Source organism: Cnephaeus nilssonii (genome assembly GCF_951640355.1).
Source record: "Cnephaeus nilssonii genome assembly, chromosome: 12".
Lineage (NCBI taxonomy): Eukaryota > Metazoa > Chordata > Mammalia > Chiroptera > Vespertilionidae > Cnephaeus > Cnephaeus nilssonii.
Window position 1 is genome coordinate 58,418,153 of NC_137083.1, and position 14,778 is coordinate 58,432,930.

Below are 14,778 nucleotides of genomic sequence, written 5' to 3' on the forward strand. Positions count from 1 at the left end.
GTTCCAATAATTGTAACTCTTATTATTTTTGACAATATATTCTGCTAAAGATGGAAACATTTTTAAATAAGTAGCAACTTATCTTTTTATTCTGTAAGGGTTTACTATAATTCAAATCACTACTAACTAAGTATAACTAACTCATTTCCCAGGTCTTAATTAGGACGTTTCTTATTTTAGGAAGACTTCCCTGACCTTTAACCCTTTGCACTCGCTTGCTTTTTTCTCGATTCCTTTATTCTACTCGGGATTTAATTTTTTAAATACCCCAGATTTTACAAAGCGTGGCAGTAGAATAAAAAACTGGAGTTTCTTTTCATACAAACTTATTTATTTGGATTTTTTTATATTTCAAATTATTGATACATTCAAAGAGTAATTTTAATCTCTATAATTTTTCATGGTGTGATATTTTTTGAAACATTCACCCACATGAAGACCTGGTTTATATTCACATGTTTCGCAAATATAAATCGTCTCTCTTCTTCCTCCTTTGATTTTTTTTTCTGTTAGAACAAACAACACAATCTTTGTGTTTTTTGTTAGGGTGAGGTGTGATTATATGGAGCTTTCCATCTAAATGTTGCTCTAAGTTAGTGGATCATAATCTACCCCTGGAAGTTAGTGTACCATCTCTGAATTTTCCAACAAGATCATGTACTAGTTTCCTAATAAATTTCACATGCGTTACCGGTTTTTCATTTTTTCTTTTTTGGCATCAGTTGAGTCGGCATTTACATTTTACTTGTCCTTTCATGTTAATGAAAACAAGAAAAGATACTGGAAAAATAGACAAAAATCCCCCTTCCCCCCGCAGTGAAACTACTTGTCGAGTGTGGCTCGACATACGAGCTGCTACCAATGCTAACCGTGTCGAGTCACACTCGACATCCGAGTGCAAAAGGTTAAAGGCTGTGTTGGATTACTCTACTGTATTCTTCCATTCTTTTATTTCAGAGAGGAAGGGAGAGGGAGAGAGAGATAGAAACATCAATGATGAGAGAATCATTGATTGGCTGCCTCCTGTATGCCTCCTACTGGGGATCAAGCCCTAAACCCGGGCAAGTGCCCTGGCCTGGAATTGAACCTTGATCACCTGGTTCATAGGTTGATGCTCAACCACTGAGCCACACTGGTTGGGCTATTCTCTCATTCTTTGCAGCTCTTCCCCACTAGCCTGTGAGCACCATGAAATGCTACTCACTTCTGTCTTGTTCCTATTGGCTTGCATAAAGCAATGTCCACACGTGATTTCTTCTGGAAGGTCAGACAACACAGCCCATTAAAGAAAACCCACATCTCTGGGTTCCATGTTTTTCTCGGTAGCCTCAGTAACCAATTATCTTCCAACACTGATTCCATACTCAACTCAAAGCAGAATCCACATTTTAAAAATAATAATGCAGCTTTCCTTAGATGAGAAGAAATTTTTTAAAAAAACACTCTCCCAAAATCATATACTCAGGAAACGAAGATCATTTCTACTTATAACTTTAATTTATACAAAAAGTAGAATGATCTCTTTAGTGAATACATGTTTTCAAATTTGGAGCTTCATTGAAATTCAGTTGTGTCTGTCAAGGTGGTTGGCATGAATTAACTAACAGAACCTCCAATGATGTTTAAGATCTGTGCTGAAAAAATGTTCTCAAGTAAAATTTTGATATTCAAAATTTTCTATGCTCAATAACAAAACTCTAAGAACTTCTTGATGGTGATGAGTGGCAGTCTCTTTGGGGGGTGAAGGTTAATTATGAGCAGAAAGAAATTAATGTCAGTGACTCTTTTGCTGGACCTCATTCATTACCATTAAGTTAATAGGAATCCAGAAGTGGTCAGCTGCTAACACTATGCATTTGGCATGAATGTTGTAAATCATGCCTCAGTTCCAAGAAGAAATTCCATAAGTACTCACTAGACTAAGAACAACAAAAAAAAGAAGAAATAATATCTGCCACTCAGATGACCTCCCTGGCCTGGCCGTCTTCCTATCTTCACAGCACAGATTAGACGAATGAGGCTCTTTCCCAGTGTTGTTTGTTATTTGAAATGCTCTCTGAATTATTCTCATTTCAAGTCCCCAAATCAGGTATTTCAAGTCCCCAAATCAGGTATTCCTCCCTGCCTCCAAGACTTCATTCTTAAACCAGACTTTAAAACTAAAAAACAGGCAAATACTACATATAAACCTTCCCCCCAAATCACTACAAAACTGTACCGCATCACCTCATGATATTCTACCTGCTGTTAACTTATTGGGACACATCACAGAGAGAGGATCAGGCCTAGAAATTAGTTCTACTAATGGTACTCGCAATATTTTTCGAAGTATTTTCTGCTAAAGATGGAAATATTTTAAAACAGGTAGCCACCTATCTTTTTATTCTGTAAGGTTCACTATAATGCTGAAAATAATTTGTTTAATATAAATTTAATTTTTTAAAATAGATATTTTTGGCCTTGGCCAGGTAGCTCAGTTGATTAGAGCATCGCCCTGATACACCAGGTTGTGGTATTGATCCTAGATCAGGGCACATAAAAGAATCAACCAATGAATGCATAAATAAGGGGAAGAAGAAATCAATGTTTCTCTCTCTTCCTTTCTAAAAAATCAATAGAAAAAGATTTTAAATGGGTATTTTCATCTGCTGCCATTTCATTTATACCATTATTTTAATTAATGGGTCATTCATCATTTTAGTAGAACTTTTTCTGTATTTGAGGGGGCTACTGTTACCTTTTTAGTATTTTTATACTTAAAAAATAATTCCAATTACAAACTTTAGATACTTTACAAGATAAAATTCAGCCTTGGCTGATGTGGCTTAGTTGGTTGGAATGTTGTCCCATATACTCAAAGGTTGTGGGTTCGATTCCCATTCAGGGCACATGCCTAGGTTACAGGTTCGATCCCCATACGAAAGGCAGATGTTTCTCTCTCTCCCCCTACCCCCTCTCTCTAAAAATCAATAAGCATATCCTCAGGTGAGGATTAAAAAAAATTCATTTTCTATTTCTTCCAATTGCCAATTATGCTAATGTCTTTGCAAAAACAGAAAAGATAGTAGTATATGCATGTGTTATGAAAGCTCCCCAAATGATATCTTTGCGACTAAAGCTTAAAATTCAGCCCTTAATAATTTGAGCATAAGCAATCTTCCTAAGTCCTTCTACACTACAAATACTGTGGGGAAGCAACATAGCCTGTTCCTTTGCTGTGAGCCAGCCCTGAGCAACAGGAACAGGAAAGAGAGGGACTTGCTGGGCCCAGTTCTGAGAAAAGAGCGAAGGGGCAGGTAGTCACCACCCACCCTTCAGTTTGCTCCATCCATAACCAACAGCCCTAAAACGCTAAGGACTCTTGGATGATCTAAAAATGGTAATCCGTTAACTATCCATTTTCTGTTTCTTTGACAACAGCCTCCACAAAAAGCATTATGGAATCCCTACTGTGTTTCAAGTACAATTCAAAGTTAGGTACATGGGCTCATCTAACAATCCCATAAAGCTAATGGTATTATGCTTATTTTACAGATAAAGAAACTGAAACTTACCGAAGTTGGTGACTACAATGAGAATGCAACGTAATTGGTTTGACTCTAAAACCTGGACCTCAATAGTATTTCTGCCTCCAGGGTTAAACCACCTCCCTCACAGCCCTCAGACTCCTAAGGAATTTAAAGCATGCCTTTAAAGCCTACTAAGGAATATTCTTTCATGCAGAACCCTTCTTCACGCATGCCCAGAACCAGTGCTGAAGTGAAGGAGCTCACCCAGTGCACTACTCAATTTCTTATTAAGAAAACACTCCATATATTAGAAACCTTACTTTGGAGTCTCAAAGGGGAAAAAATACATACACGATGTCTATGAAGAAAGTGGTTTCTCCCCATGTCTGCCGAGATCTTTCCAGACTAAGTGTCTTAATTATATGAGATTTTTCATCTCCTACCAAAACTCCTCTACCCAACTTCTCTGCTGACCTGGGCACTCTATGCCTTGACTCCCACACCAGGGAGTATAAAGACAAATGACCATGGAGAGAGGCACCATTCTTACAGATTTCCATTTTGGCCACTTCCACGTTGTGTGCAGTTCAGAAATGGGGAGGTTGTTTGGAGAGCGAGAACAGAAAAAAATTCCTAAAGTTGGGCTTCCTCTTCCTTTTCTGTCCAAAGGGAGGAAAATGGAGCTACACAGGGAGGAAAATTCAACTACAAAGAGAAACGTATTTGCCGAGCTTTGGAGTTTACAAGGAATGACTATTTGCAAAGCTGAAGACCCAGAGGAAAAAGATTAGAGAAGTATTTACCCTGTTAGCCTGCCAAAGGGAAGTAAAAGTTCTAAAAGGTGAATATATTTGGGTACAAATGCAAAACTAGTGAGGCAGTCTTGTACACCTTCCAAAAAATTACTTTGGCGACACAATTTTACAAATAAAACCTGCCTTGTACATGGCATTTTCAACTGCAATGGGCAAATACAAGGGGAACTATTTCATCCTGGCAAAGGGCAGAGGCTTGCCTTGACCTTTAGGGGAAAAAGCTTCTGAAAGCTGAGTTACAATTTTGGCTTCCAAACCAATTCAGTGTAACAGGGAATCTGAAAATATAACATCTACGTACAAACATAAAACATTATCATTGCTAATATTGATAATGCTGCCCTTCCTCTCTGAAGGTTTATTAAAGGACACCCTTCAGTCCATCAAAATCTACAGGAAAATACTCCAGACGAGGGCTCCACTATGGATGCTAATACGTAACTTCAGGTTTTGAGACCCATACAGAACACAATGTCATTCATTTACTAACGCTGCTCTCTTCTTCCAGATACACGTTCCTCTCTTTTCTTCCTTCATTTGCTTTCCATTTGCTCCATTCCTTCCCTCTGCTAAGTGGCATAAATAAAATAGATGTTTTGTTTTTTAAAAAAACAATTGTTATTTGTAGCAATTAAAGCACTATAATCTCAATATTATGTGAAAGACAAATTAAATAGCTTATATTTCTCTAAGAGCAAAAAAACCCCTGCATTTTTCAAGTTATTTTGAGGTAATCAAAAGAAAAAAAACTCTTTACCATCTCCGACTTATCTTCATTAAAAAATATACTATACTTCTTACCTGGCCAGTGTGGCTCAGTGGTTGAGTGGCAACCCATGAACCAGGAGGTCAAGGTTCAATTTCCAGTCAGGGCACATGCTAGGGTTGTGGGCTCGATCCCCACCCAGTAGGGGATGTGCAAGAGGCAGGCATTCGATTATTCTCTCTCATCATTGATGTTTCTATCTCTCTATCCCTTTCCCTTCCTCTCTCTATAAAATAAAAAATATATTTTTAAATACTATACTTCTAAAGTTTTATGTAAGTAATCACAATTCATAATTTTTCATAAGATGTATTTGTACAATGAAATACTATGCAGCTATAAAAAGAAGGATCTCTTAGAACCTACAGAGTATTATGCTAAGCAAAATGAGCCAGAGAAAGACAAGTATCACATGATCTCACTTATATGTGGAATCTAATGAACAAAATAAACTGAAGAAAAAAACAAATCCAGAGACATGGGAGCATGGAACGGACTGACAAATCTCAGAGGGAAGGGGGGTGAGGGCGGGAAGAGATTAACCAAAGAACTTATATACACATAACACAGACAATAGTGTGGTAGGCCTGGGGGGAGGCAGGGTAAATGAGGGGTTAAAGGAGGTGGGGAAAGAGGGATATCTGTAATACTTTCAACAATATAGGTAAATGAAAAAGTAACTTTAAAAAAATTAATCCTTACATTGGAAGTACTTATGCCAGTAGCTTTCCATCTGCAGTGCGGATATTAACTGTGGGTGTCATGGAAGAGTGGCAGTTATACACCATCAACATCATATCCAAATTACCTGGAAAAGGAAACCAACCAGCTTTTCCATTTAGCTCTAAGCTGATAATGAAAATCAATCTACCAGACAGTACCTGCCTACTATAGTTTCAGAGTTTATAAGTTAGGTCAGACAGGAGTCTTCAGAGTAATGTTTAAAATCATCCTTTCAATAAATAAGCAATCTGTATCTTCATATTATGGTTTCATAGTATGAGGCTAATTCATACTATAAGTGAACCAAAGCCTATTTCTATTAGAGTCAACAATTCTTTTCTTATGATAATGCAATCATTTTTCAGACTAATGAAACAATGTTTTTCTAAAAATGTTCAATTCAAAACAAATACAGAATCTGTAGTGCTAAAAAAAAACTATAGGTGTTGAGCTTTTCTATTTTTCCTTTTTGGAAGATATATCATCCTTTCCCTACCTATTTATTCAAGTTTGAATGAAAAGTTCCTGCTTCAGTTCAGAGTTTGATCTTCTTGGCTATGATGTTTTCTTTGGCTTTGACCCTAATGAGAGGCAGTCTCTACACACGCTGTCAATCATCTACATCAAATGCCTGAGTGAGGAAAAACTTACTTCTTACTACAGAACTCTGAGGCCCTCTTTGGGGAGAAAAAAGGGAAAATGTGGTGTATGACTTCTTTCCATTTTTCTTCTTTTTCGCATGAGAGTACTTAGGACACATTCAAAGACCCGTTACGGTCATTATAATTAAATCAGTAAAGTAACTCCCTCTCCCTCCCCCCCTTTTTTCCTTTCTTTCTTTGGAGACACATAAGAAATGTTCACTCCAGAAGTAAAACTGACCAATCTTGATCCTCGGAACGCTTTGGGGACAACTTCTTTCTATTGTAGGATAAAATAACCTCGAAAACAAGAATATGATTCCTGGCCTTTTCGCTCTTTGTATGTCTTCCACTACAGTTATTTTAGAGATTAGAGTTAATCCCCCCAAACAGTGACTGTGCAGCAGGGTATTGATTACATCTTATGATAAGAATACCTTGCCAGACCTGGGCTTCAACACTGTGTGAACATTCGGCCAGGATTATCAGGGTAAAATGTTAATAGTAGATTCACTTCCCTGTTCCAGGGCTTAATTACTGCACGAGGGACCTTGAAATGGCCATTCCATTAGCTTTAAGTGGTACTAATTAGGGTTTGTAATTTAGACCCTATGTCATACATTGACACAAACACAGGCCGTGCAAAGTTTTGGCTTTTTCTACAACAAAATACCAACTTGAAGATTAAAAATGAGACTAAATAGTCTTAAAGGGCAGAATTTTCATTTCAGAAAGGAAATAAGCAACCTCTGGTTGTTGCAGTGGGAGGAACCAGTGAGCGGAAAGCTCCAGTTCACAAATTAAATTCTGGCTGAATTTTAATATCAAGACTTATTTTTCCCCTCACAGCGCCAAAAATGCATTCCAGAGCCAACGTTCTCAAGTGAAAACATACAGTATTTAGACAAGCAGTAATTCGCTAGCAATGTTTCCACATAATCATTTCACAAACGATTGCTAATCATGCCATGTGAGGGAAATCTCTAAACTAGGGAATAATATATATGGCCATAAATTAAATTATCACACTGATAAATACAAGAAAAATGGTCAAATAAAAGAATTTGCTTGAAGCTGGTTCAGAGTACTAATAAAGTCTGTTTTGGATATATAACCAAACCTTAGGAATATAAACATTCTCTTTTCCCTGAAATGCTTAGTAAAATTATTTCTCCCCAAAGTAGTAATATAATATTCAATAGTTTCCCATTCAGCCACTTATCATCGTAACTTCCAAGGACTAAGCTCTTAAAAAATTACCTATTGAGGGCCATTCCAATAGGTTCCTGTCAATCCACACTCTCCCTTCCCTCCCTCCTCACTCCCTCTAAAGCCACTACTGGGAGCAGCACAGGTGGGCGGGACAGCCCCAAAGCCTCCTGGTGAAACCTCTGGCTGAGAAGAGGGAGGCATTCCAACCCACTCCGTTTTCCTCCTCCTGCTCCAAAGGACAGGCACAGAGTGGTGACTGAAAGCATTAGAGAGGTTTACATAGAAGAGAGCCACGAGAAAGGCCAGAAACAGGCGCCCGACTCCCTCCCGGCTTCAGAAACACAAAAGAGCATGGAAGAGTCAGGGTTATAAATAATCTTTAGTGGTAAAAAAGCAGTAATGTTTCACATATGGCAGGATCTGGCAGAGTATGTTACGGAGCCAGCTCATGAAATGCTTAGCTATCAAATTAATTCCAGTTGGCTGGGATATGAACTCTGTCACATAAGACTGAAAACTTGATGAAACATCACTAAATGTAATGATAAGGAGCCATGGAGGTGTTGCTGGAAAAGTAATCATGAAGCTTCAGCTTGGTTAATGATTTTGTCAATATCTGGAGAAGAGAAATTCCAGGGAACCAGGAAACCTCTGGGGGATTCTGCAAACATTAGGAAGAAATTACACAGAGTTCGTAAAACCAGTACTTTTAAAAGGCGGAGGCATTATTTTAAAACAGTGAGCTCAAAAAAATGCTCGACACTAAATTTTAAAGCTTAAAATGATTTTTCCTTTATGAGTGTGATAGTAAAGCTTAGCACAGTTCCAGAAAAAAGCCCACTGGAAACTCACGCCATGCGCCAGAGAGAAAAATCAGGCCTTTCAGTTCGCTCTGCTCCTGATCCTTAGGCACTGGGTGAAAGAGCACAGGTATGTCAAGAGAAATGACAGCAAAATGAAATAGGCCCATGGCTTTCCTTTCATAAACTTCCTGTCATTCTTTCCCCAGAACTTCAGTTTAATGACACTGCAAATAAAAGATTCAACCAGGCGTTTGGCATCCTTGTTAGAAAAGCATGAACACTAAATGAACAAGTGAATTTTAAAAATTGATACAATTTCTAAATTAAACTGCTAAGCATTTACTCAAACTTTTCCAAATAAATATATAGATGTGGCCATTCTCTCTCACATAAGAGTAAGGTTTAGCAAGATGGCACTAACAAATGACCTGGGTAAGTCAGAACTGTTTTTCTCCTTTTATGGCCCTTACCATATCATCCTGCTCTAAAATAAGGAACAGGGAGTATGGGAGATATATGTGTTTAAAGCCAATTCATAATAGTGTCATAAAGAGTAAAATATTTGAGAGCAATATTATACTCATCATATCTCATTGAAAAGAAGGAGAGTCCACAATGGCAGAAGTCATTTGAGAAATAATGTAATGCTGCAAAATATAGGGACATGTGTGTTTTCCAGAAGATAATGCCAAGAGAGGAAATTCATCAGGAACACACTCCTGCAGGGGTATAGGGATTCTTGAAGGTTTTTATTTTACTTCATACCAAGACCCAAAGCTAAAAGAGAATCACAATGTTTGCTTTCAAAAATAGTCAAATGCTACTTCTTTCTTGAAATAGAGAAATTTTAAAAAATAAATTATATTTTAAATGGCTTGAAAATTTACCTTGGGTAAATTTATAAAATAAAGGCTCTTGTACAAATAATTATATCTAAACTAACCAGTTAAATTCATACAATTTTCTTCTAAATCAGCTCAACTATCTTTAGATGTTTATCATTTATTAGCAAAACTGAGAGAAGGGCATAGTAGTTAGACTAGACCACCATGAGACGAACTCTGAGGTACTGATCTTGATCCGGCCTGCAATGTCTCTGGAGCCCAGAGCTGTTCATATTGTGTCTTTCATCTCAATTTTTAAACAGGAAAATCACATATTCTAACCCAGCAGGAGAATTGTGTTTATGAACTGATTCCAGAGTCTCCTACCGATTTGATATTCCAGACTCAAACAGCCCAATCAGAGCCATCAGGGAAGAGTCCCAGAGTCTGAGAAACCTTCTCTTTTAAGGGTTTTGAATGAAGGCACATCTTTGAAAAACAGAGTAGGAGGTAGGAGTTCTGGGATACTTCTGCCTAGGCTTCCATTTCCAATAGTGTGCTCTCAGGCAAACCATGGCAACTCTCTCTGCCTCCGGTTCCTTAGCTATAAAATGGGAATAACAATAGTACCGACCACGTAAGAGTTGCCGTGAAGACTGAACTAGCTAATACACGTTAAGCATTTAAAACATAACTGGGTGTATCACTAGGGCTCAATAATTTTAGTTACTTCTATTATTACTTACTGGGATTGACTGAGACCGTTATAATACACAAGCAGGCTGCAAAAGTGAGACCCAGAATGTACACTTAAATGACCAGTTCCATCTGCATTACCCTCACATTCCTAGAATTCAGAATGTTTCAAACTATTATTTATTCTCTTGTATACAATCCAAGATATAAAGATTCAAGTTGTATGCTCATTACTATTTCTAGACACAAGTGAGAAACAATATTAATGTTCCAGAAATTCAATATTTGCATGGCATCAAACTTTTGGTGGCAAATTGGATGTGAGCAATGCAAGCAAAATCACTAAGACTGCATCAATAATCTGACTCCTTATAGCGCATGGTAGTTTTCCTGCAGTTTGCTGTGGCAATGAATATAGACAGCGTTGATCCATTAAGGACCAGGCCTGCTGTCTTAATGTGTTTCTTCAAGTAATTCAATCATGTTTGTTTGGAAGAGACTTTGCGTTATCTTAGGGACATTCGGATACGACCAGGTTTCTCAGGGTATGCTAATGCATTTAAATTACAGAGGGGCTTCCTGATTGCATTAAACGTGCATTCATCTTCCCTTCCCTATCTTTGCAGAGGGCATGCCACACGCTTTGTCATAACCAAATGCAAGCTTCTCTTGAGCTGGGGTTGCTAATTATATTTTGAAGAGCAACTGGTTTCTTTCTCGGTAGTTATTCATCATCCACCAAATAAAATCCTATCTGAAATATGTGTAGCACACATAAATATATTTCATCTGACTCCCAAGTAAAGGCATATGTGGATGAATCCCAAGAGTGGGTTTGGTAGAGAGTCTAAATGCCTAGGAAGAAACTAAAAGAAAAAAAATGGAAATTTTAGAAATATCAAGGTCATTAGGTAAAGCTCACTCTTTCCTTTTCAGGGAAAATAGACAAAAGAGAGCATGAGATGAATGTAATACTCGGAAGAAAAAATATTGACTCCCTTCGTAGTGACATTCACATAAATTGCTAGAAACAATTCACTCAAAATGTCAGCAGGGCTGCCTGCCTCTCCCCAATGCAAAGGACACATAAAACTCCCTGCAGAAGCACTGGAGCCTGTGACAAAATTCCTCTGACTTGTACATCTGTGATGGTTTTTCTTCCAGAGAGAAGAGAAAATATGGGGAAATGAAACTTTTGACAGCCTTTGTGATGTTCAGTAAGGTGGACGTATGTTTGCAAACTTCAAACCTGAGTGACTCGCTGCAGCACCTTTGCTGACAGCCAACATTAAACACATGTCTTGCATGGAGGCTCCTCTGGGAGGCAGGCTTGGGCTGGGGGAGGGGGCAGGGAAGGAGAGAGGAGCGTGCTTGCTGTCAAGGGAAATTAACGGTCTACCTTAAGGAGTCTTACAGACCATCATTTTTATCAAAACCACATAAGGAGCAGTTTCCTTAAGCCACAAAACACATTTGGAAATTTATCTTTGTAATTAATTGATTTGGATATTGAAGTTAACCCCAAGAAGGAAAACTGGATGCAAATCTATTTTAGGAGGCAATGACCTTAAGGCACACAGGAGCACAAATCCTGAACTCTGACCTGTGCATGGTCACCTAACATGTCTGTCCCCATTATCACTCGGACACTGAGAACTGTAGGATCCCACTCTCCATGAAAAGCTTACATTGTGAATTCACTCACCAGATATTACCAAGAGTCGAGTGTGTGCGGGACAGCAACGAACTTCCAGGTATGCAAGGCCGATTGAAAACGCTCACTAGCACCTTCTCTGTGAGGGAGAAACATCTGAGGACCATGAGAAAAGACACTTAGAGAATAATCATATGCCAGGTCAGGTCGACAAGCGCATAGAGCAAAGGGGAGGAGTACGAGGGGTGTCAGGTGTCCCAGCGAAGATGTTGCTGAGGGGTGAGTAGAAATTCACCAGGTAAAGAAGAAAAGGGCATCGGTTGAGAGAAAACACACTCGAGGAAGAGAGGCAGGACAGAGCACTGAGGTCCGTGGAATGTTAAGAGTTTAGGATGATACAGACTATAGGGAGCAGACAAAGAGATCATTCATTCAGTTCTAGAACTGACCCTGGCTCCTGGACCTTGGGACAGAGTTCCTGTTCAGAGATGACATTTTGAAAGTAACAGCTACAACTACTGAATGAGTGAGACAATGTACAGTGAGCCGAAAGGGGTTCAGGGCAGACTGTGGAGAACTTGTGCTGAGTGAGTAGGCAGAAAGAACAGAACTTAACAGGCCTGAAGTGGAAGGAGAGGCCAGAAATGGCGGTGACAGGGAAGCAGAGAAGGAAAAGGTTGAAAGATAAAGCATAATCAGCTGTGAAAAGGATGACAAAATCAGGAGAGATAAGACTGAAAAATACCCTTGAGACTTTACAATCGGGTATTGCAGGTCAGTAGAGTGCAAAGCAAACTTTGGGGAAAAGGAGGGAAATGAGGAGCACAGATTGAATAGGTTGGTAGGGAGAAAAGAGGCTTTTCAGTGATGGATGAAGGGGGTGATATGCAGAAAGAGATTTTATGAAAGGAGAGAGGTGGAGTTGAGCATAAATTTTGGTAGAGCTCAGGGAAAGAGCCATTAGAAAGATAAAGACTGAAGACACGGGAGAGATTAGGTCTAAAAAACAAAAAAGAAACAAACAAAAACAATATCCCAGAGGGGATGAAGAGAAATGGAATAAAAACTAGGGGAGGAACAGCTCCCAGAAAAGGAAGGGACACACAAAGAAATGTGCCTCTGCAGCAATAAAATTTTAAGGGTAAAGAAGGCAAACAGGGAATTCAGCACTGGAGAGGAAGGGACTTCTCTGTGATGGATTTTCTTTAGTTCTCAGATTACTGGACAACCTAATTAGGAATAAGTCTTCACAAAGGCCAGGACAATATCTGGCTCACAGTGCCCACTGGATAAATATTTATTGGGAGGAGAGGGGAACTGAAAAATAATGAACAGAAAAATATGACTACATGGAAGAATTTCCCCCAAAATTCAGTTTACTTTAAGTATAGTCAAGTCCTATTGAATGTAAGTTGCAGCATGAAAAAATCAATACGTCAACCAAAACCCCCCAAAAAAGTCAAGAATCAAGGCTTAAGAAGCAGAGGGACTCCCACATTTCAGAGATGGATGTGGTTCCTTTTTTCCTCAGTGAGATCCTCTTTTCAATTTTCCTGAAAGCTTCAAAATAAGAAAGGACTGCAGATCCATTCGGGTGCCTTTCTGAGCGCAGACGCACCTCTGTCAAACCTGCTCAGAATTTCTCATTCCATTTTAAAGAATGGATTTAGAGGCCTCTTTTCATACAATGTTCTTTTCTATTCTTATTTCCAACTTACATTTAAAAAAATAAAATATGCAAACAGATACTGATGGCTTTGCTGATGCTGCTGCCCTGAGCGCACTGGGCAGAGGGAGAGAATGGCCTGCCCGGGAGGGCACTGCTGCCCAGGGATCCAGCAGCCATCAGGAAGGTGCAGGTGGATTAAAACCCAGAAAGCAAAGTGGCAACGAGAAATGTGACTGCACAGAACTATGTTCTGAGAGTCAAGCAGCTAAAGTGAAGACAGTGAATATATATAATTAACACTTGACTCAAGATAAAAAGGCTAAAGACACATAGCTTTTAAAATGTGAGAATTAAAAGCAAAATTCCAAAGATCTATTAAAATATTTAACACTCATCAAGTTTGTGTTGTGCTTTTACAATGAGCCCACCCACTTACTGATGATTCCTTTGCTCATTTACTCCAAACATCCTTTACTGACTGCCCATTATGCACCACAGCCTTGCGAGTCACAGCCAGTGCCTACTCACTGCAGTGATGTGAGGGCCTCCCCAGCATCCCATGCCTGCTCATTGTTCCCTGCGATAGTCTTACATCCGATGGACCCCTGAGTAATCCCTCGTCACACTTCTCCCTCCTTCTTGACTGAATTTTGTTGTTCCTAAACACAAGCTTACATATTGATGTTTGTCTAAGAACGTTGCTTTAAAGTTGCAAACAATCTTTCTTTGAAAAGTATGGTTCTGAATTTTGAGGTAATAGGTTTTACTTTTTCTGGTGTTGAAATTCCTTCTCTTGAATAAAACTGGCAACCTATGTTAGTTGCCAGTTATTTTTTCATTGATTGATTCATAATCCCTGAGCCTGGGAAATACAGACTCAACTACTTTTAGCTCGCCTGACTTTAACTTCCAAGGCTGTAGAACAGGGTCTATATTTATCATGTGGACAATCTGGTCCTGGGCACCCTGGTGCCTCACGTGGCTGGAACAAGTCCCAGGTCCCCAAGATCTCTTACTTGCCTAAGAGGCTCTTTGGCCACACAAGACAGGAAATAAAAAATTTTCTTGAAAAGTTGTTTTGAAGAAGTTTCAATTTTAAGCAATTTTAGGACCATAGATCCTAAAAAATTATCATTTATTCAAAAATAATAATTGACTATTGTTTTTATAACTATAAATTTCAGTGGAGTCTGATACAATGACTAACATAAAGAAACCAAGTACTGCTGCTACTCCCAATAACGTAGATGACTAACACAGACACAATGTCCTACGAAAGAAGCCAAGCTCCAAAGAGGACATATTGTACGATTCCATTCATCTGAAGTCCCATCACAGGCAAACCCAGTCTCTCTACAATGAGAGAAATCAGAAGAATAGCTACCTCCTAGAAAAGCGTATTGACTGTCAATATGAGGAAGGTTTCGGGGGCCCTGAAGATGACCTATATTAATGCTCCACATTTT

At 38.8% G+C, this 14,778-nt stretch overlaps 1 protein-coding gene across 3 annotated transcripts in view; it reads right to left on the minus strand.

Moving 5' to 3' along the window:
- EXOC4 (exocyst complex component 4) overlaps positions 1–14,778 on the minus strand; it is a 731,450-nt gene that overhangs the window by 375,468 nt on the left and 341,204 nt on the right. The window contains exon 11 of one of the 3 annotated variants that reach the window (XM_079786330.1): positions 1,027–5,898. The exons of the other annotated variants lie outside the window; for them this stretch is intronic. Within the exon in view, the coding sequence (XP_079642456.1) occupies positions 5,895–5,898 (4 nt within the window). The 3' untranslated portion in view covers positions 1,027–5,894. Of the gene's footprint in view, positions 1–1,026; positions 5,899–14,778 lie in introns of those variants that run through there. 3 annotated transcript variants of the gene reach the window in all.